The 23,469-nt window shown below is 43.4% G+C and overlaps 1 protein-coding gene across 6 annotated transcripts in view; it reads left to right on the top strand.

Annotated features, from left to right (window-relative positions):
• Positions 1-23,469, top strand: part of INPP4B (inositol polyphosphate-4-phosphatase type II B) — a 366,270-nt gene that overhangs the window by 84,367 nt on the left and 258,434 nt on the right. For all 6 annotated transcript variants that reach the window (XM_072119662.1, XM_072119688.1, XM_072119643.1 and 3 more), the window contains one exon: positions 23,303-23,421. In XM_072119662.1, the coding sequence (XP_071975763.1) occupies positions 23,303-23,421 (119 nt within the window). The remainder of the gene's footprint in view (positions 1-23,302; positions 23,422-23,469) is intronic.

The raw sequence follows: 23,469 nt of genomic DNA, 5'->3' as shown, positions 1-23,469 counted from the left end.
CTCAACCAGAACAGGTTGGAAGAGGCAGTGGTGGGGCCAGATGGAGAGGCAGGGCCAGAGCAGGTGCATCAGCGCCAAATGTGTCACGTAGTGAAGCTCCCGTGGCGAGGGCTCCCGCGGCGAGGGCTAGATTTTCAGAAGTCTGGAGGTTCTTTAAGGAAACACCGGATGACCGACGGACTGTGGTGTGCAACCTTTGCCAAACCAGGATCAGCAGGGGTTCCACCACTACTAGCTTAACTACCACCAGTATGCGCAGGCATATGAATGCTAAACACCCCACTCAGTGGCACCAAGCCCGTTCACCTCCGGCCGTGCACAGCACTGCTCCTTCCCCTGTGTCAGCTGATAGTCAGCCCCCTGCCCAGGACCCTGGCACAAAAACCCCATCGTCGCCTCCACGATCCTCCACAGCCCTTAATGTCCACATCTCCAGATTGCTTAGCCTGGAGATGCTGCCCTATAGGCTAGTAGAAACCGAGGCCTTTCGCAACCTCATGGCGGCAGCCGCCCCTCGGTATTCGGTCCCCAGCCGCCACTACTTTTCCCGATGTGCCGTCCCAGCCCTGCACCAGCACATGTCAGATAACATCATCCGTGCCCTGACCAACGCCGTTTCTGACAAGGTCCACCTGACCACGGACACGTGGACGAGTGCTGCCGGGCAGGGCCACTATATATCGCTGACGGCGCATTGGGTTAACTTGGTGGAGGCCGGGACCGAGTCTGACCCTGCGGCTGGTCATATACTGCCGACGCCGAGGATTGCGGGGCCTACCTCGGTCCAGGTCTTTCAGGCCTACTATGCCTCCTCCTACTCCCACCCCTCCTCTACCTCCTCCTCCGAACTACCATCCGTGGGCATGGCGCCATCAGTCGCTAGCTCTAGGCACAGCAGCAGTGCCATCGCTAAGCGACAGCAGGCGGTGCTCAAACTGCTGAGCCTAGGCGATAAAAGGCACACCGCCCAAGAACTATTACAGGGCATCACGGCGCAGACTGATCTGTGGCTGGCACAGCTGAACCTGAAGCCAGGCATGGTTGTGTGTGACAACGGCCGTAACCTGGTGGCGGCTCTGCAACTCGGCAGACTGACACATGTGCCATGCCTGGCCCATGTGTTAAATCTGATAGTTCAGCGTTTCCTCAAGACATACCCCAATCTATCTGATTTGCTCACGAAGGTGCGCCGCATCTGTGCGCATTTCAGGAAGTCCAGCACAGATGCTGCCACTCTCAGGGCAGCGCAGCGCCGCCTCCAACTGCCCGCTCACCGACTGTTGTGCGACGTGCCCACGAGGTGGAATTCAACATTAACCATGTTATCCAGAGTTTACCAGCAGCGCAGAGCGATTGTAGACTGCCAGATGTCAACTTCCACCAGAACTGGTAGTCAGGTCAGTCAGCTTCCTCAAGTCTACAATGAGGAGTGGACGTGGATGTCTGATATCTGTCAGGTGCTGAGTAACTTCGAGGAGTCAACACAGATGGTCAGTGGCGATGCCGCCATCATCAGCCTCACCATCCCGCTGCTTGGCCTGTTTAAAAACTCTCTGATCAGCATGAAGTCGGAAGCTTTGCGTTTGTCACAAGAGACGGGGGAAGAAGATTCCCTTGTTGATAGCCAAAGCACCCTCAGGTCTGTTTCTCAGCGCATATCGGAGGAGGTGGAGGAGGATGAGGAGGAAATGGAGAGTCAGGCCAGTGAGGGGAGTGATTTCTTGCGCGTTGGTACTCTGGCGCATATGGCAGATTTCATGCTAGGCTGCCTATCCCGTGACCCTCGCGTTCAAAGAATTTATTCCAGCACCGATTACTGGGTATTCACTCTCCTGGACCCACGGTACAAGCAAAATCTTTCCACTCTCATCCCTGGAGAGGAAAGAAGTGTGAGAATGCATGAATACCAGCAGACCCTGGTGCACAAGCTGAAACAGTATTTCCCTTCTGACAGCGCTAGTGGCAGAGTGCGTAGTTCTGCGGGACAAGTAGCGAGAGAGAGTAGGCGAGCAGGCAGCTTGTCCAGCACTGGCAAGGGTACGCTTTACAAGGCTTTTGCCAGCTTTATGTCACCCCAGCAAGACACTGTCACCTGTCCCCAGTCTCGGCAGAGTAGGGCTGATCTTTACAGAAAGATGGTGAGGGAGTACGTAGGTGACCATACCATCGTCCTAAATGATCACACAGCTCCCTACAACTACTGGGTTTCAAAGCTGGACATGTGGCACGAACTGGCGCTGTACGCCTTGGAGGTTCTTGCCTGCCCTGCCGCTAGCGTGTTGTCCGAGCGGGTTTTCAGTGCAGCTGGTGGCATCATCACCGATAAGCGTACACGCCTGTCGACTGACAGCGCTGACAGGCTGATGCTTATCAAGATGAATAAAGCCTGGATTTCTCATAATTTCCAATCTCCACCAGGTGAAGGAAGCTCAACCTGAATAATTTATGCACTCCTCCTCCTCATTTTCCTCCTTCTCCTCCTCTTTGTACACTAAAGCATAGGAAACTGGCTATTTTTTGACAGGGCCCACTGGCTCTAGCTATAGTACTTTATGCATTTAATTTTTCTGGAGGGCCACCTACCCGGTCCTCTGTTTTAAACAATTTTTTGGACTGCCACATACAGGCACTCAATCTATTTCATTTTTCTGGAGGGCCACCTACCTGCTCCTCTGGTTTGAAAACTTTTTTGGACTGCCACATACAGGCACTATCCAAATTAAATTGTCTCCATAGCAGCCTCCACACGTTGTCTCCATTGCTACCTCCAAAAGTCGTCCATATAGCTGCCTCCATACATCGTCCCCTTATCAAACGAGGTGTGTCAGGCAGAAATTTGGGTTGTTTTCATGGATTCCACATCAAAGTTGTTAACTTTGTCGCCACCCTGCTGTGTTATCCACAAAATATACTGGCAAACTTTTATGATTAACCGATATTATTTCAGCGCTTCTTGCGCATCTGTTGATTACACTGCTGTGTAATCCACAAAATATACTGCCAAACTTTTACCATTTACGGATATTATTTCAGCGCTTCTTGCGCATCTGTTTACATTCCCCTCACCCGCCATATCCCAAACTTATAAGAACGCTACTACACTTAACTTGGTGGAGGCTGGGACCGAGTCTGACCCTGGGGCTGGTCATATACTGCTGACGCCGAGGATTGCGGGGCCTTCCTCGGTCCAGGTCTCAAAGGCCTACTATACCTCCTCCTCCTCCCACACCTCCTCCTCCTCCGAATTACCATCCGTGGGCATGGCGCCATCAGTCGGTAGCTCTAGGCACAGCAGCAGTGCCGTCGCTAAGTGACAGCAGGCGGTGCTCAAACTGCTGAGCCTAGGCGATAAAAGGCACACCTCCCAAGAGCTATTACAGGGCATTCCACATCAAACTTGTTAACTTTGTCGCCACCCTGCTGTGTAATCTACAAAATATACTGGCAAACTTTTATCATTTACCGATATTATTTCAGCGCTTCTTGCGCATCTGTTTACATTCCCCTCACCCGCCATATCCCAAACTTATAAGAACGCTACTACACTTGATCTTATACAAAAGGTTCTTAGAAGTGCTGTTTGGGGAGTAGCCTAGAGACAGGGGCTTGGATTGGCGAAAGCTCGCCTGGAAGCGGAGCGCCAGCTCCATCCCAAGATCCAACTAACATAGTTTTAACTGCAGCACCTTTAATCTACTACTAGTTCACTGCCTCCATAATAATAATTATAATAATCTTTATTTATATAGCGCCATTATATTCCGTAGCGCTTTACAAATCATAGGAAACAAATACAAATGTAATGTAACAGAGCACAACATTTGTATGGAACAACAGGAGTGAGGTCCCTGCTCGCCAGAGCTTACGGTTTATGAAGATGATGGGGTAACACGAGGTAAAAGAATATTTAATGGTCAAGCCATTCTTCTTAGGGAATAGAACAAAATATAATAAATGGAATTGCTGTCGCTTGAACCACTCAGCCGTCATCTTATATACCAGGTCCAGGGTGAATGGGACTGCAGAGAAGTCTGGTGCCTGTTGGTTGCTGGATAACAGATGGGAGGACGACACAGGACGGGTTAGTAGAAGAGTTAAAACTTCATGCAGTTAATGAGTGTTATAGGCTTGCCTAAAGAAATGGGTTTTAAGAGCACGTTTGAAACTTTGGAGGTTAGGTATTAGTCTGCTAGTCCGGGGCAGAGCATTCCATAGAATTGGTGCAGCTCTAGAGAAGTCTTGGAGACGCGAGTGGGAGGTCCGCACTAGGGTAGAGGTTAATCTAAGATCACTGGCGGATCTAAGAGCACGGGTTGGGCGATAGACTGAGATAAGAGAGGAGAGGTAGGGGGGTGCAGCATTATACAGAGCTTTATGGATGAGGGTTATTATTTTAAACTGTATTCGAAAGGAGACTGGCAGCCAGTGCAGCGACTGGCATGAACTGTAGGCATACATGGTCCCCTTATCAAACGAGCTGTGTCAGGCAGAATTTTGGGTTGTTTTCATGGCTTCCACAACAAACTTGTTAACTTTGTCGCCACCCTGCTGTGTAATCCACAAAATATACTGGCAAACTTTTATCATTTACCAATATTATTTCAGCGCTTCTTGCGCATCTGTTTACATTCCCCTCACCCGCCATATCCTAAACTTATAAGAACGCTACTACACTTGATCTTATACAAAAGGTTCTTAGAAGTGCTGTTTGGGGAGTAGCCTAGAGACAGGGGCTTGGATTGGCGAAAGCTCGCCTGGCTGCGGAGCGCCAGTTCCATCTCAAGATCCAACTAACATAGTTTTAACTGCAGCACCTTTAATCTACTACTAGTTCACTGTCTCCATACATCGTCCCCTTATCAAACGAGCTGTGTCAGGCAGAATTTTCAGGTGTTTCACCAGATACATAGTGGAACGCGGCCCATCTGTCGCCGCCATGCTGGAGACCTGAAGTTGCAATCATAGCAGCGCAATATGGATGCCCCATACTGTCGCTCTTAATCATGGAATCATTTCCGTAAAAACAATTAAAAATAGAACCACTATGCTATTCCATTATTCCTAGGTGAAATATTCAAACGACCCGGCCTGCTTTGAAAATTATAATTTTTTCAAAGTAAACGCTTCTGGCCCCCAGGCCCATTTTGGGTGGGGAGGAGCCGAGAGACAGGGGCTTGGACAGGCGAAAGCTCGCCTGGCAATGGACCGCCAGCTCCATCCCAAGATTAGGCAGCCTCAGAGGCATCCATGCATGCTGCCCCTGCTGTTTCCTGTCCATTTTGCCTCCACGATCCTCCACAGCGTCCACCAATGTCTCATTTCAACTCTCTATACCCCAGACGCTGGAGCACGAGAGCATATGCAGCACATCATCCCCTTATCAAACGAGCTGTGTCAGGCAGAATTTTCAGGTGTTTCACCAGATACATAGTGGAACTCGGCCCATCTGTCGCCGCCATGCTGGAGACCTGAAGTTGCAATCATAGCAGCGCAATATGAATGCCCCATACTGTCCCTCTTAATCATGGAAGTCGTCTCCATGGCTGCTTCCACATGTCGTCCCCTTATCAAAAGAGCTGTGTCAGGCTCATTTTTCGGGTGTTTCACCAGATACGTTATGGAACTTGGTCACTATGTCGCCACCATGCTGTGTTATCGACTAAATATACCGTCAACCTTTTGTTCACATAGGAAATCATTTCACCTCCTTTGGTGAAACCTGAGTCCATTTAGGGTATGTCGCCATGAGACTCTCTAGCCTGCCACTGCTGCCGCTGCCTCTGCATGCCGTCCCCTATAGTGTCAGGGTCAATTATTTTTGGCATAATGGTGCGATTAAGCAGCCTCAGAGGCATCCATGCATGCTGCACCTGCTGTTTCCTGTCCATTTCCGTGGTGTTTCCATCCTTTTCTGAGGTTCCCAGGTGTTTGGCCAAGCTTCCCTGTGCAGAGCCTTGGTCCCCTTGAAAAATGCTCGAGTCTCCCATTGACTTCAATGGGGCTCGTTATTCGAGACGAGCACTCGAGCATCGGGAAAAGTTCGTCTCGAATAACGAGTACCTGAGCATTTTAGTGCTCGCTCATCTCTAATACTGATTGATTCTTTCTTTGTAAAGGGATCAGTCGTGCAAAGAAAAACTATGAAAAAAGGTATGAATAAATATTCATAAAAGGTTGGCTCTAGCCATATTTTTACAGCTATGCCAACATATAAAGAATTTGTTCCATGCTTCATTTTATACTGTAAGCATGCCAATTTTGCAACAAAACTTCATGGATACTGGAAAAGTTAAGTGCATTGAGCAATATAATGACCTATACAGGTAACATAAGTGTGCCAAATTTCTGATAAACTGCTGGCAAGAGTAACTAGTGTTGTAAAGCAGAAGCATGCCTAAATTACCCATTCTGCACGCCATACAGAACTAGAAGTACAAAAGGTTGGATTGCAAACTTTAAAGGGAACCTCTGTGGATATGCAGTGAAAAAGGGAGGGGGACAGAGAGAAACAGCGCTACCTAGTGCGAGATTATCCTTGGTTAGTTCTGGGGTGCTCTTGAGTAAGAGGTGCTCTTGGGTGAGATTGGGTACTCACCTTTGCTGATTGTGCTAGAGACAGGCACAAAGCTGGGTCAGGTATATGTGATGAGTAACCGCTGCTGCGTCCCCACCCTCACCCCAAGGTTTGGTAGCAAGGGCGTATAGCAAATGGGCTGGAGGGTAGGTCACTGGTTGTGCCACCCTATGTGTAAAACTGGGACATCAGAAAGGCGCTGGTCCTCAGGGGTAAAAGGTTTCCTTTTATTCAGAGATATTTTGGACAAGGCGATTCGCACTCCAATGAGTGCTTCAATACACAAATAAATTAATTTTAATATTGATGATAAGTTAAAAAAGAAAATAGGATACAGAGGATCGGTATACCAAAAGGAATAAATCAGAGGCTTTAAAAAGTTCATACAAGTTAGAAAATGATACATCCGAATGTATCATTTTCTAACTTTTATGAACTTTTTAAAGCCTATGATTTATTCCTATTGGTATACGAATCCTCTGCATCCTATTCTCTTTTTTAACTTAAATTAATTTTAATATTGATGATATTTGTGTATTGTATTAGACCTGAGGAAGCACTCGTTGGAGTGTGAAACGCATTGTCCAAAATATCTCTGAATAAAAGGAAACCTTTTACCCCTGAGGACCAGCAACTTTCTGACCTCCCATTTTTACACATAGGGTGGCACAACCAGTGACCCACCCTCCAGCCCATTTAAAGGGAATCTGTCATGAGGATCTAGGCTCAAAAACCATCACCAACCTACTATCCAGCACTCCAACAGGTTCCCAAAGAGATAAATAGCATCCTGCAAAGATCTGAAAAAGTTCTTTAAATGCTATAATAAGAGCAATTGTCCAAGGGGAATTGAAGAGCATTAGAATGTCCCCTGCTCTCTCATAGGACAGATATGTCATCACAAATGAACATTTAGTGGTAACAGATGAAGGTAGATTAGGTTGAAATACTAATCCTGTAAAACATCATTTATTAATGAGAAGCAACACCCCTGCCAACACATAGGCAGGCTGCGAATAGCGCCCTCCTCACGTCCGAAGCTGTTAGGGAGATTGATCACCTCTCTAGTAAAATTCTAGAATCTGAATATAGTGTGATTGCAGCTGTAGATACTGCCCAGCAAGACAACAGTTAACTGGTGTATGTAATTATCCAATGATCTGTCTGGTATGGAAGCTAGAAGGTGATTGGAGAGGTGCAACCACATAACCAGGGGATTATGAAAAAACCCTGCTGGGTGAAAGCAAGTGGTCTTAACAGTCAGGAGTGAGCAGCACACCTTCATTGCTGCCACAGCCCCAAATCCCATGAACTTCTACGGCCTCAGGTCTACTACCTGGCACACCAGGCAAGTCCAAAGACTTAAGCCCAGAACTGCAGCTTCCACCATTTGGTCTCAGTTCCACCTGAACCAGCCCAGCTTCATCTGCTATCAGGCTTTGTGCACCTTTCCTGCAGACCAACTCTCCATGTCTTTTCCAGCATAAAAAATCTACTGTTACCTGCTTTGGGCGTTTGCCTGCTGTTCAATAAAGAACTGTAAGTTGATTTGCACAACGTTGCCTCCGCCTGATCACCGGCTCCGTACCACCACAGACTCCACATCCATCACCCAGGCCCTCGTTCTGCACATGCAGACGAGGGCACGCAGCTCCTCTTAGCTGCACGCTGAAGATATCTGGGTAAGAGGATCAAGGAGGCTACTGTGGCGTGGAGTAGCCACACCATGTAGCCTCAGCTCCGGCTACTCCACGCCCCAGTAGCCACTTTGGTAAATTAGCAAATTACCACAATTAAAGATTTAAAAAGATAAAGGGGACTAAAGGATTAGCCCTAAAAAGGGCTATCCTTACATACATTAGAGGCACCTACCAACATCTACCTTAATAGGTAGATCAGTGGTGGTAGGTTTCCTTTATGGTCTTTATATAATTGTTTAGTACTGGGGAAAAAGACACCCACAGAATCCCCAGTTGCTACTGGCCGCATAGTGGGTGGGTTTTATAAAAAAATAAAATGTCTCTATGTTCTTCAAAAAAACTGGTATAGACTGCAGGTTATGAATCTCTAGCTTGTTACTTGCTGTACTGGTTCTTAATTTCACATTTGAAGACTGTAAAAAAAAAATTACAAAACTCTGCTTCTTAAATTTATATCATTTCTTTCAGCATTGAAAAAAATGTTACTTTTAAATACCCTTAGGCATGAGGAAAAAAATCCATGCAGGTATTACATGTGCGATAAGTAGACCAAGTAATTAGTCAATTTCATGTCTGTTTGTCTGAAGATTTCTTTCTGGTCCCAGTATGTAAAGCAGAATGTTTTTCCTATAGAGTAGGTGACATGGTACTAATAATATTCTAGTCCCTTATGAGTCTACAGCCTCGGTGACCTATTTTGTAACTGTTTGTTATTGTTATAAGAATCTGAGCATCCAATCCTTTTGACCTTCATTTTTATTTTAATTGTTAATCAGAATTTAGCAAGAACGGCAAAACCACAAACTGTTGATTAACCGTCCTTCACAGGGGAAAAATAATCTTCTAATTACAAATCACTGATCTGATTGAAAGGCTCAGGAGGTGCTGTCTATTAATATATCATATACATGTATAGTCATTTGAGAAAGAATCTCTTTAAATTATAGGATTTTACATATCAGGGCATAATTATTATTTTTTTAAAAAAGGGGTTGAAAAGTTCGAAAAATATACTCCAGTTCTGAGATAAAGGGAACCTGTCCCCAGATTTTGCCTCATGAAACTACCAGCCCCTCAGGGTATGAAAGGGTTTCTTGTCTGTTAACCTATAAAAATCATATTTTGAGAGGAGTTAAGTTTAGAGGCTGCAGGGGGAGTGTCAATCAGATGCCCCTTTCTTCCCTTATATAGCACCTAGAAACATGAAGTCCTATTAAAGATACAAATATACAAATATTTTTACCGATCACATCCGAATTGTGGGAGCTACAGAACAGGAGATGCAGGCCTGTTAAGAAAAGTCTGACATTGGATTTTTATGCAGGTTTTATTTCCATTTTGCATGTCTTTAACTGCCTGTATCTTCAGTACTGCTCAGAGAAGTAAAAGTCTGATATGATATGAAAGATATATGATTCTTTTATTTAATATGACACTAAAAACATGTTTTATGTACTAAAAAACAGAAGATGGGGCCACCTGAAGTGAGTCTACCCCTGCAGCACCTACACTTGTCTCAATGACTTTTCTCTGCTCACTTTTACATGACTTTGGGGGAGTTTTTACACAGGTACATTTTTACAACATCCACTTGAAGAAATGTTTGTATAGGGCAGATGGATTAAAGTAAATGGATGAGATTTCACGTTAAAAAAAAGAGAATTCTAGAAAAGACAGGTGCTGGTAGTTAAATGAGGTAAAATTTGGTGGAAGGTTCCCTTTAAGCCCTTAGGCGCTTTAGCTTCAGACCCCATAAATGCTTTTTCATACATTAATTAGTGTAGAGGAAAAGAGGAAGATTTTTGAATAAAATAAATAAAAATGGACTACTATTACCGTCACTTTTGATTTCTGAAATATAACAACACAAATTTAGAAGTTTTAGTTAAATTTAAAAGACCGAAGCATAAAACAAATGCCCACAAACCTCAATAAAGGAGTCAACATTGTAAGGAAGAATGGGCCTAAAAATCTTTACTATTTTGATGGGACATTTCAAGACACAGAACCACCTTTAGGAGAAATATCTTGACATTTTCTCTGCGATTTTATTCTCTATGAAAGTAATCTTCAAATCTTCCATAGTGTGGTCCTGCCTGGAGAAATGTGCAGCTACAGTGAGATCCTTCCTTTCATTTTTAATATCAGATTGGTGCGAGATCATGCGCTGATGAAGTCTCTGACATGTTTTCCCAACATAAAGTCCTGTCGTTGGACACTGTTCACACATAATAAGGTAGACCACAGTAATAGACCTGCAGAAAAGCCCCCTTGATCTTTTATACCTGCTGTTATTGAGGTACGGGTACATGTTCATGTGCTGGAACGTTTTACACCTGTTTTGCAGACAGGGTGAGGTACCATTTTCTGATGGAGGTCTCAGGGCACTCCGGACAACAAGTTGTTTCAAGTTTGGTGGTTGCCGGAAGGACAGGAGAGGAGGGACTGAGAATATTTCTTTGAATCTTGTATCTTTATGAAGAATCGGTTGGAGTTCCTTGGCAATGTGACGTAGGATCTCCAGTTGTGGGCTGTAAGTGACTACTCTGACCTCCTGTTGGGTCCCTTAATATGCGAATAAATTATCTCTGTTGATGGCTGCTGCTTTACCTATTTGGTTATCAGTCACTTTTGGTCTGTAGCCCAACTGGAGAAATTCAGACCTGAGATCCAGGAGGTGTTTTTCCAGGTCTTTCTTGTCTGAACAGATCCGGTTGCAGTGTATGGCCTGGCTGTATATGATGGATTGTCTGGTGTGTTTGGGGGGGAAAGCTGTTATTTCTTAGGTAGATTGTTCTGTCTGTTGGTTTGTGGTATATTGTTGTGGTTAAGCAGCTGTCTTTAATTTGTATTGTGGTATCCAGAAAGTGTATCTCCTTATCTGAATAGCTTTGTTTCAGATTGATGGTGGGGTGAAAGTTGTTGTAGCCCTCATGGAATTGAAGCAGGGCCTCCTCACCTGCAGTCCAGAAGATCAGAATGTCATCAATATAAGAGGTAGATAATGTGTTTGTGGTGCGTGTAGATAAGTAAGCACCTTCCAATTCAGCAATAAAAAGATTGGTATACTGTTGTGCACACCTTGAACCCATTGATGTTCCCATACACTGTAGGTACAGATCCCCTCCAAATGAGAAATAGCTGTAGTTGACGACAAATTGTATGAGTTCTGTGACTAGTTCTGTCGGTATGCTATGTTTATCCATGTGTGCCCGACATGCCGCTCTTCCATCTTTCTGGGGAATGTTAATGTACAGAGATTCCACATTCTTGGTGGCCAGAATTATACCATAAGGAAGTGAGCCTACAGCCTTGAGTTTATTTAAAAGGTCAGTAGTGTCCTGGATGTAGCTAGCATTTCTGACCAACGGTTTTAGGAGATTTTCCACCCAACCAGAGATGCTTTCCGTCAAGGTGCCAATGCCAGAAATAATAGGTCTTCCTGGATTACCTGGATTAAGATCTTTGTGGATCTTGGGGAGCATATAGAAACAGCCTGGCCTGGGATGAGAAGGTTGTGTTGGATATGAGTCGAAAACTTCTTGGTCATAACAATTAGTTAGTTCTTGTAGGCCTCTGTGGGGTCACTTTCAAGTTTACTATAATGAATGGGGGTGGACAGCTGTCTGTTTGCTTTCTTGTTATAGTCAGAAGTATTCATTAGGACTATTGCATCCCCTTTATCAGCAGGTTTTATGATGATATAATGATCTAAAAGCCTTTTTGTTCCTGCAGGGTTAGGTTATTCACTTTTTTTCTAAGGCGGTCAATGTATGTATCCAGAAATATGTAATATGCTGTAAATTTTTATATCTTAAATAACATTATTGTAATGTCTGTTTTAGGGTAACATTTTTTTGCAGTCAGCAAAAAAGTAGCTAAATTTTGTTTAAAAAAAATAAATAAGAATTCTGTATTTCTTGCAGAAAAAAATTCAGCAAAATCTTGTCATTAGGCACCAAAGTGTTACATTTTGAGCCATTAGAAGAACCTGTGCAAAAAACTGAAAATGTTTTCGGTCCTGAAGGGGTTAATAACCCTGTCATGAACTAGCTAAAACAGACCTCTATGGCTTGTGAGATATACAGGGTCAGTTGAGAACAGAGTTATTTATATTAAAGAATCTGTCGGAAAAACTCTGTAGGAAATTGAAGGAAATCAGTAGTTTTCATGTTACCTCTATGGAAGCCATACCATGCCGGCTTATAAAATAGTATTAGTCTGGCCATGTGTATAAGCTCTTAAAGAGATCAATTCCAACTGCAGGTAGAACTGTCCCGTTATTTCTAATTTTTTTTTAATGATTAACAGGTTAGATAAATGTTTTGATTTGATTTACATATCTGTAATATGTGGCATTTAATATGTTTGGCTTATGTTATGTTTCTAGTAAATTACTAACTTTACAAAGCAGAGTGTAACATATCCACAGGAAAAATAAGATCACTTGCACACACAAGTATGATCCTTGGACATCCTGTTATAAATTTCCATTGTTCCTGTGGGAAAAGTGCTCTGCTCGCCAGACTGCAGTTTCCTGCTACAGTCTGTCTTTTGGAATGGATCCAGATAGGAGCAGGTTCATTAACATCACTAGAAAAAGGTGCTTCTGAAAATATTTCTTGTGCAAATATTACATTAGTAAAATAAACCTACTTACCTACTATACTTGAGTATAAGCTGACGCAAGTATAAGCCAAGGCCCCTAATTTTACCACCAAAAACTGGAAAAAAACCTATTGACGCGAGTATACACCCAGCCAGCCCCCTTAAGTATACAGCCAGACCCATTTAGTATATAGCCAGCCTGCCCACTTAAGTATACAGCCAGCCGCCTCAAGTATACAGCCAGCTGCCTCATGTATACAGCCAGCCAGCCTGCCCCCTGTAGTATACAGCCAGCCAGCCCAGACCCCTGTAGTATACAGCCAGCCAGCCCCCTTTAGTATATAGCCAGCCCGCATAAAAAAATAAACTTACATACTCAACTTTTGGGGTCCCCAATGCTCGTCCCGCCTTCTGATGCTCGTTGCGGGTCCCCTTCTGTCTTCTTTCCGCTCAAACAGCCGGCAGATGCGCGCCCATGCAATCTGTCGGCCGGCGCATACTGTGACGTTACCAGCGGTTGCATCATAGTATCCCCCGGCCAACAGATCTCACAGATCTCATGGATGCATCTCTGCCGGCTGTTACAGAGGAAAGAAGACAGAAGAGGACCCACAATGAGCATCGGGAAGCCACGATGAGCATCAGTGGGTGCCGTAAGGTGAGTATGTAAGTTTATTTTTTTTTATTGACTTGTATATAAGCCGAGGTGAGATTTTTCAGCACATTTTTTGTGCTGAAAAACTCAGCTTATACATGAGTATATATGGTAGATTATCACAGTACAGTATATTGGATATCTTATCAACATTATTTTATGACAATTAGACAGTTGTTCATTGTTGATATCCCTGTATGCAACCATTTTGGTGATAATGTTTAAAAGAACTTGGAAGCAAGCATGGTATACTGTATTCAATGACTGAATTGTGGGTTCACAGCCACAATGGGTTAACAGAGCTGTCTATATATAAGGCTGGATTCACACCATGTTTTTGCCCTCAGAGGCAATACTTTGCCCAGCAATGTCCTGCACTAAGTGTGTGCATTGCTGGGCAGGAGAGAGCTGTGTGGAAAGATGTTGCTTGCTCAGCATACATGTCGGAAGCTTTCCTGGAATATACACTCAACGGCGACTTTATTAGGTACACCAGTCAAACTGCTCGTTAACACTTAATTTCTAATCAGCCAATCACATGGCGGCAACTCAGTGCATTTAGGCATGTAGACATGGGCAAGACAATCTCTTGCAGTTCAAACCGAGCATCAGTATGGGGAAGAAAGGTGATTTGAGTGCCTTTGAACGTGGCATGGTTGTTGGTGCCAGAAGGGCTGGTCTGAGTATTTCAGAAACTGCTGATCTACTGGGATTTTCACGCACAACCATCTCTAGGGTTTACAGAGAATGGTCCGAAAAAGAAAAAACATCCAGTGAGCGGCAGTTCTGTGGGCGGAAATGCCTTGTTGATGCCAGAGCTCAGAGGAGAATGGGCAGTCTGGTTCGAGCTGATAGAAAGGCAACAGTGACTCAAATCGCCAACCCGTTACAACCAAGGTAGGCAGAAGAGCATCTCTGAACGCACAGTACGTCGAACTTTGAGGCAGATGGGCTACAGCAGCAGAAGACCACACCGGGTGCCACTCCTTTCAGCTAAGAACAGGAAACTGAGGCTACAATTTGCACAAGCTCATTGAAATTGGACAGTAGAAGATTGGAAAAACGTTGCCTGGTCTGATGAGTCTCGATTTCTGCTGCGACCTTCAGATGGTAGGGTCAGAATTTGGCGTCAACAACATGAAAGCATGGATCCATCCTGCCTTGTATCAACGGTTCAGGCTGGTGGTGGTGGTGTCATGGTGTGGGGAATATTTTCTTGGCACTCTTTGGGCCCCTTTGTACCTATTGAGCATCGTTGCAACGCCACAGCCTACCTGAGTATTGTTGCTGACCATGTCCATCCCTTTATGACCACAATGTACCCAACATCTAATGGCTACTTTCAGCAGGATAATGCGCCATGTCATAAAGCTGGAATCATCTCAGACTGGTTTCTTGAACATGACAATGAGTTCACTGTACTCAAATGGCGTCCACAGTCACCAGATCTCAATCCAATAGAGCATCTTTGGGATTTGGTGGAACAGGAGATTCGCATCATGGATGTGCAGCCGACAAATCTGCGGCAACTGTGTGATGCCATCATGTCAATATGGACCAAAATCTCTGAGGAATGCTTCCAGCACCTTGTTGAATCTATGCCATGAAGAATTGAGGCAGTTCTGAAGGCAAAAGGGGGTCCAACCCGTTACTAGCATGGTGTACCTAATAAAGTGGCCGGTGAGTGTACGTTGAGCCAAGGGTGCACCAGCCATGAGGGGAGTTGAGTCTCTTGTCTCAGGCAGCACCACCTGCAGCAGAATTGGTGCAGCATCACGTGCCCAGCTACAAATAGTGTCAGTTGTGGATGGGACATTCTATATATGGGACATTCTACAGTTGTGGGGGCACCATTCTATAGCTTGCCTCAGGCAGCAGTGAGTTTCGGTTCACCCCTGCATTGAGAATACAGAAAACGCTGTGTGTTTGTGGACTAATGAGTAGTCACAAAACTATTTATATGAAAGAACATTTTCTTTGTCAGATGATCAGAACTTGCTTGTTAAGGAAATGCTGGAAAAGGAAATCATAAAGCATTTTGCTAGAAATTTCAGAGCTGCAAAAGGGAAGTAGAAAGGTTTGTGGTAATGGACAAAATAGGTGAGCCTACATTGACAAAAACATCCTTCTATTTTTACTTGCTTTTACAGAAAATAGTTTAAAAGTTTTTTAACAAACATAAATGAATTGTGACTATATTACATATATTGTTAACCTTCAGGACAAACCCGATATATCAAATCCCTGGGTGCCCTTTCTTCATAGCCCACAGTTTTTTTTGTGGTTAAAGGGATTGTACCATAACAGATGCTAATCCATAGAATACATTATAGCTTAGATGGATCATTGACCTGCACTCTATTCCATCTTTGTAAGATTTTCTGTCCATAGATTCCCCAGTGATTAGACACTTATCACCTATCCTGAAGATTATAGGATTGAGGAATAAATCTCTAGAAATGTCAAATCCATATAGATAATCAGCAAACATAACCAATCTTAAAGATGTGGTTCAATTTAGATAATGCATTTTTGTAAATGTTAATATATAATAATTCTGATTTTGTGGGAATGCAGTTCTTTGCTTGTGATAAACCAAAGGCAATTACAACATCCCTCACCAGGGCCTGGCCTTTCTTCGGTGGTTGTAGACCTCTGTGGCCCAGAATACTAGAGTGACTGGCTTATGCGGCCTTGGGCATGCTATGGTTATAGTGCTTGGTATTGGGGCCAGGGGACGAGCCTAAAGCCTGGCAGGTCTCCAGCAGGTGGTGTGTAGAAGAATAATGGAGGGAGAGGCTGATGTAGTAATAGTAGTGGTAGTAGTAGGACCTATATATACGTCTGTATTCAACTACAGGAAGGCGCCACAGAATGGAATTTCAGGCATGGCGAATCTTTTAGATGCCAAGTGCCCAAACTGCAACCTAGGACCCACTAAATTATTGCAAAGTACCAACAAAGCAATTTACTTATTGCTAACTATTTGCTCTCTGCTGGTTCACAGCGTTGTACAATTTAGGCATCTAAGGACACCAAGCCCATTGGGAGGTAGGAATGCAGATTATGATTGGGGCTTCCCTCCAAGGCCCCCCGATCTGGAAGAGTTGCATGGCCTGGGACAAGAGCCCAAATCATAATTCGACCAATCTCTGCACCATCTTACTCTACCTATTGTCCCAAGCATGCCAGGATATTAATACTTTAATGCTTTAAAATTGCACTGAGCACATCCTGGGCTGCAGTAGGGAACCTTGGGGTACATGTATCATAAGTCTGGTTTTGTCTGTCTGATTTTTGGGACTTTTCTTGGCCCTTATGCTGGTCAGATGTATTTTAGTGGTTTTTCCTTATTGATTCATGTAGCGTTTGCTCTTTTCGAACAAAAGTCGCAAAAACTCTCCAAAAGTTGCAATCCGTTCTAAGCTAGTTTCTATGCCTGATCAGGGGCAGTCTTAGATTTGCGCCCAAATTTGTGCATTTTGTACGACTTTTTATTCTGAGTATGAGCGAAGTTAAGTGGCTGTATGTATAATGTATAATTGGCTCATTTTGCTATTAATGGCAAGAGATACATATTGGTGCAACTCTAGTAGATCTGAGAGAAGTTTCTCATTAAGATCAGGAAGAAGTAGATTGTGGAGATGATGCCACTCTGGTCATTTTGTGTATAGGAAGTAGTGGTAGTAGTTTTTTGAAGAGTTGACCATAACGAGTGGAGTTTTATTTATATATATATGTATTATGCTGTTCAATGTGCATCATAATATTATAGAATTGTGCACATCCGTCTCAGATGCCAGGGCCCCCTAACACTGAGGGCCCCCATACAGCTATCAATGTAGTTACGCTGCCAGAAGCTTCTGTGTTTACTTCCAGTGGATAGAAATCTGTCCATAATGATGTGATATCATAAAGGTACACAAACTGTTATCACAGGGAGTAATCAGAGCCGTGTGTCATAATGAACCCTGCATCTGTGTGACATGACATGACAAGGACAGATTTCTATCCACTGGAAGTAAACCTGTAAGTTTCCCATAGAGTGAAAGTAACCATTTCTATCACACATCATGGCTGGTCATGTGGGTAGCATTCATTTTGTGTAGCTTCTGTACCCCTGTAACAGTATATGCATTTGGTACAAGGTTGGCCTCAAAATGGTCCATTTGCTCATATTCGGTATGATTGTCATTTAGAAATTTGGTTGATTACAGTGCTGGACATTAGCTAACTTTTGAAGAATTCAGAACCTGCTAACAATATGATGTGAATGAGAGCTGTCCTATAGAGCCCTGCTGTTTGTTACTGAGAAAACAAGGTTCCGCTACTTGTATTTTAACATTCCTGATGATTTCTTTATTAGGATATAAGCAATGCTCCCAAGGGTAATCAACTGGAAGGCTTGAAACCCGCTATTTCAATGGTCAATCAAAATTATTATCAAATACAGTTTACCAAACATTCTTCTTTCCCCAGTTCTTCAATTTCTATCTTAAACTTTTTGATAGCATTTTGTTTTGACAAGGCAATCAACCACCGACTGGGCAGTAACACCTTGTTCCCTTTGTAAAACCTGCCAAGACTTGGTTGCTGGAATTGTGGTAGTGCCTTTTTGCCTCTATCGGCCACCCCTGTTCTGAGCAGTGTGACTGGGCATGTGTAGTTACACACTGCCCTCTGTGTAATGGCTAGGACTAAGGAAGCAGGCTCGTTCCCTTGTCGGCCTAGATCTGTGGTGTGCGGGCCCTAATTTCTGATTAATCTTAATTTTACTCTTTAGGAGTTGAGGAGTAAACTGCAGGCTACAGACACCTGGAGCTGGTGCTATGACTATTCGGCACATTACAAGGCATAAACTGGCTAAATGCATTTCAGTCTCCCTGATGACTAAAGTTTTATTGTACTGCTGTTAGCTGTTACTGTTTTTGACTTTCCTCACTTTACATATCCATTTAGACTTGAATTGTTCCATTTGCCAAGCACAATTTTTATTAAACATTTATGAAGCTTCGCCTAACAGCTTGTATATTTCAGATTCTGTATCTTCTGCAATTTATAAGAAAATATATATAAAACATAGTTCCTACGAGCCTTGGGTGTGAGCAGTTGAAACTTGACCATGAAGCCACAAGCAAGGAGGATGCTGCGGACACACAAGATCTCCAAAATTAGCACCTAGCCCCCACATAGTCTAAATAACACATTTCATCAAAATAAATATAAAGTTTTAAAGTGTACAATCCATGTTTAGAAATGCTTTATTTATAGTCAAATAAGGATTTTGGTGCATGAAGGGATAGAGTAAGTTTTCTTGCTCTGTTTGTCTATCAATAGTGAACAAGCAGTAATAATGATGCTGGTTCCTGTAGGGAGTAAAGGGTAAGTGGCCAGATGTAGAAGAAAATATTTCCTGTCCATTTTTTCAAGATGCAAAGAGCGTCCAAAAACATCACTGAAGATAGCTTTGCTACATACAGAACATCCTGTAAAAATGGGTGCCTGGTTCCTGCACCCAGCACAGATAAGAGGACCATCCAGGACAGAAGCACTTTGACCTCCTAAAAACTAATGCTAGCTCCTGTTTTAAAGTCTTCTGAATGATCTACCAATTGAACAAATGTGCAAACATATATTCCTCCAACATGGGCTTGCCTTGGTGGCAATTTTCCTGGATGCGGCTGGCCTGGATATAAAATCATCCGCACTATGTCTTTTATTATACAACTGCTACTACTGCTGCTACTTTGGATAACACCTGATTAGATGCCAATATTAAAGGACAGTTGTCAGGGTGATTTTGAAAACGAATCCACCCATGGGGCCTTATGGACCGGTGGTTTACCGTCCCAAATCACCCTTTGTCCAAGGTCCCCCGAGCCTGCACAGTGAAGCCAGCGTACTAAATCACGGCTTCACGGAACATGCGCCGTGGGTACGTTGCTTGAGCAATAAAACCAAAGTGTACTGCTTCAGCTTCATTGAATTATTGCTTTTAATAGCAGATACAGAGGGACTGGATAAATGTCCATAAGGACATATTGGTGTCCAAAATCGCCCTGACAAGGCCTCTTTGAAGCAGCTATCCCACTGTGATTTTATTGCCTTGTCTCATGCCTTTAGAGATTCAAGATAAGGACTACGTCTGTGTTTTTGAGATTTGTTTTGCTTACACATTGTGCCTGACACCACCTAAAAAATGTGTTCGCTTAAACTGGTTCCCCTTTCTATCAGGGAAAATCGGCAGTGATTTAATATTCATTTATTCATTTAAATCTAAATTATGATTTTGGTGCAGTATTCCTTTTGTAACTAATGTGGATAACATGATTATTTTTAAAGAGACCCTGCAACCAGATTTAACCCTGTTACAACATTTCTAGAATTCCCCTTCTTTGCAAAATCTCACGTGTTAAAGTCTAATGAAAATGAGCAGGGAAATATAATTTACTTGAAACAAGTCAAGTTACAGAACCAGAGATACAGGCAGTAAAAGAAATAACTGGGAGTTGGATTATCTGTAGCTTGCATTTCCAACTATCTCTTTAAAGGAGTTTTTGCCCATAAAAGAAAATTTTCTCAAATTTTAATCCCCTATTTATGTTAACACAATAAAGCTCATTCTAACCCCTTATTTTGCAATTTTACTCAGTTTTATTGCTGCTTTAGCTCATATCACTTATTGATGGTCAGTGTAAAATTCCAGTGTGAGCAGGGTACAGGTTTATCTACACTGTTATTTATTTTCTGAACATTCTACTAGTATCTGGCACATAGAAAAAGAGAGATGAAAAATGAGAGGAGAGATGATTGGATCCATGAGATGACACACTTCAGCTCTGCTACATCTGACCTATAACAAACATTGGCATTGGGCTCCGCTCACTAAGAAGAGCTGGCTCTTCATGCTCTGGAACGGCTCCCTATTAAATATAAAATAGAGATCCTCAGTCCAGCTAGTCACACCACTTCACTCCACTTTTACCCAATTTTATCGGGTTAAAGGGAGTGGGGTAAACTGCTTAGGGGTGGGGTTAAGTGAGCTATTGGCTCACTGACGGGAGCCGACTACCGTCACAAAAGTGGCGGCTCTTAGTTCCGGCCTGTTTGGGAACAACTCGTCACTCAAGCAGACAGGAGAAGCAATTCATGAGAAGACTCTGTCCTGCCAAACCATAAAAACCATAAGATTTATGGTTGGATCTCGGGGCAACCGAAATTGCATACATCAGGACGGATGGAGACAGATTAGAATTATATCTGTGAAATTCTGTATTTCTGTGCACAAATTTTAATTCAATGGGGCTCATTGACTAAGGGCCCGAACGCCGCAATTCTGACGGGTTTTCGAGGTTATTTCCGAATTGCACAGTTTTGCGGGATCGGATTGTGCCGCATCCGCGCAGGCTTGCAAGTGATAGAAATCGGGGGCGGGACCATCGGAAAACCCGACGGATTTGGAAAAATCATGCTATTTAAAAAAAAAAGTGTCGCTTGACACACACTTACATGCAACAGGAAGAAGCTGGTGAACTCCGGCGGACCTCGGCGCAGCAGCGACACCTGCTGGACATCGGGCGCACGACCTTAGTGAATGCCCAATGTTGTTATCCTGAGTATATCTTCGTGGGAATACCTCTTTTAACTATCTATATATCCGGCTCAGTAGCTCACAGACCCACAAACCTGATGTGATATAAAAGATGATATTCTCATCTTTTAGGCCTCTTGCCCACAACTTTAGGACGCTTGTTAAAAATTGTGTGACTTTCTCACAAAAAGTCAGTTTTTCATTGTTCATTCAGAGTTCATTCCGAGTGCTATACAACAATGCATTTTTTTTGTAGTATAAAAAAATCATCTTTCACCTGCTAGTTCATGGAAACTCTTGCAGGAAAAACTTGTAAAAATTGACGCTTCCCACTGTGGTCTGAACTTATCTTAGGATAATATGACTCTTCTCTGCTCATTTTCACTTGAATTTAGTGAAGATTTTAGATGAAATAGAGTGAGATTTTACTTTCTATAGCTTGTACATGACATTTGGTTGAATCTTTTGCACTTTGCTGCTACCTTCCAATGACAGACTGGGACAGATTTACTTACCCGGTCCATTCGCGATCCAGCGGCGCGTTCTCTGCGGTGGATTCGGGTCCGGCCGGGATTCACCAAGGCAGTACCTCCGACGTCCACCAGGTGTCGCTGCTGCGCTGAAGACCATCGGAGTGCACTGAAGTTTACCGTCCTATCGTGGGTGAAGGTAAGCGCGTGTCGAGCCACACTTTTTTTATAAAATGTGGCGGTTTTTCCGAATCCGTCTGGATTACAGCCACGCCCCTGATTTCCGTCGCGTGCATGCCGGCGCCGATGTGCCCCAATCTGATCGATGTGCCCCAATCTGATCGCAATTCAGAAAAAATCAGCGCAAATCGGAAATATTTGGGTTATTCGTCGGGAAAACGCGATTCGGGCCCTTAGTAAATGACCCCCACTATCTGCTTTTTATGTCCTCAGTGGCTCATATGCTGCTGGAATGTTGTGTGGGAATCCAACTTTATGGAAGATCACTGGCCTGCTAGGACAGCTTGGTGAATATCTTTGCAGGAGCCGTAAGGGTGCAACTAAACGGAACAGACAGGATGCGGCCGTGACATGGCTGAGATGCGTCCAGCTGCATCAATGAAGTATTATTTAGATTATTATTTAGAAACGGTTTCATGTTAACCGTACATAAAACTGATACTAAATAATGATGAAGTAATAAATTATAGGAACAATTACAGTACTTCATTGATGCTGCCAGCCGCGTCTTGTCCGTTCCGTTTAGTTTCACGTTAAAGCTGCCGATATTTGCCACCAGCTCTGTCTGTGAATGTATATACAGGCAGTCCCTGGGTTACGTAAAAGATGGGTTCTATAGGTTTGTTCTTAAGTTGAGTTTGTATGTAAGTCGGAACTGTATATTTTATCATTGTAACCCCAGCCAGAAATTTTTGGATCTCTGTGGCAATTGGATGTTAAAATGTTGGATTAACAATAAAGCTTAATTGCAGACACCTTTGATAATTGTTTCAGGTGATCATTACAGCCTGCGGCTAAAGTACAGTAAATTACCAATATCCAGAGGTCTGTTTGTAACTAGGGGTCGTCTGTAAGTCGGATGTTCTTAAGTAGGGGACCGCCTGTACATGGTTTAAAATATAAAGATTATAGATATATTATTTCAAATATAAAACTTCTTGAGACAATAACAGCGTGTGTTGTGTATATTTACATGTATATGTACACATATTTATATGTATGTAATCCCAAAAAGCAAAACTGAAACTTCACAAGGCAGTGGGAGCATGTGTGCTGTGTTCCAGCCGGTTAATCAGTAACCTCTTTACTGAGCGCTTCCTCGCAGGCTCTGTGACCACATTGAGTGACGTTGCTTGGGTTTTAAGGTCAGAGCTGATGTGCTTATTCTCTTACTACAGCTTGTGTATTTGTCCTCGGATTAGCCTGCTATTATGCTCCAGTGCTGTGCCTCTGGCTGGGAAGTCTTACAGGAGCTGCTTGTGGAAATGAATTCTCAGCTCTAACATGTGACTTCCTATGTCTGCAAAGGTAACTCCAAGGGACTTCCTCTGCTAAATCAGCTGCGTCTCCAGAGATGTAATTCACAGCTATGCTAAGTCTGTCTCTCTCGCCCACTGGCACATTAACCTAGCACTTTTAAAGTCTATTTATATTTGTTTTTCCTTTTTTTTTGTCTTCCTGTAGCATGCAAGGATTTACTGACCGCAGCCCGTGATGGAAAGCTGAACACATTTGTGCAGATCTCGGTGGCACATCCAGCAGAGCAGACTTTAACCAGATATGCTAACACAGAAGTAGTAGAGGTGAGCATTTTTCCTTGTATCATATTGCATACTGCTCAGACAGGTTCC

This window comes from Engystomops pustulosus, chromosome 1, assembly GCF_040894005.1.
Source record: "Engystomops pustulosus chromosome 1, aEngPut4.maternal, whole genome shotgun sequence".
NCBI classification, from domain to species: Eukaryota; Metazoa; Chordata; class Amphibia; order Anura; family Leptodactylidae; genus Engystomops; species Engystomops pustulosus.
This window is presented reverse-complemented; position numbering and strand designations above follow the sequence as displayed.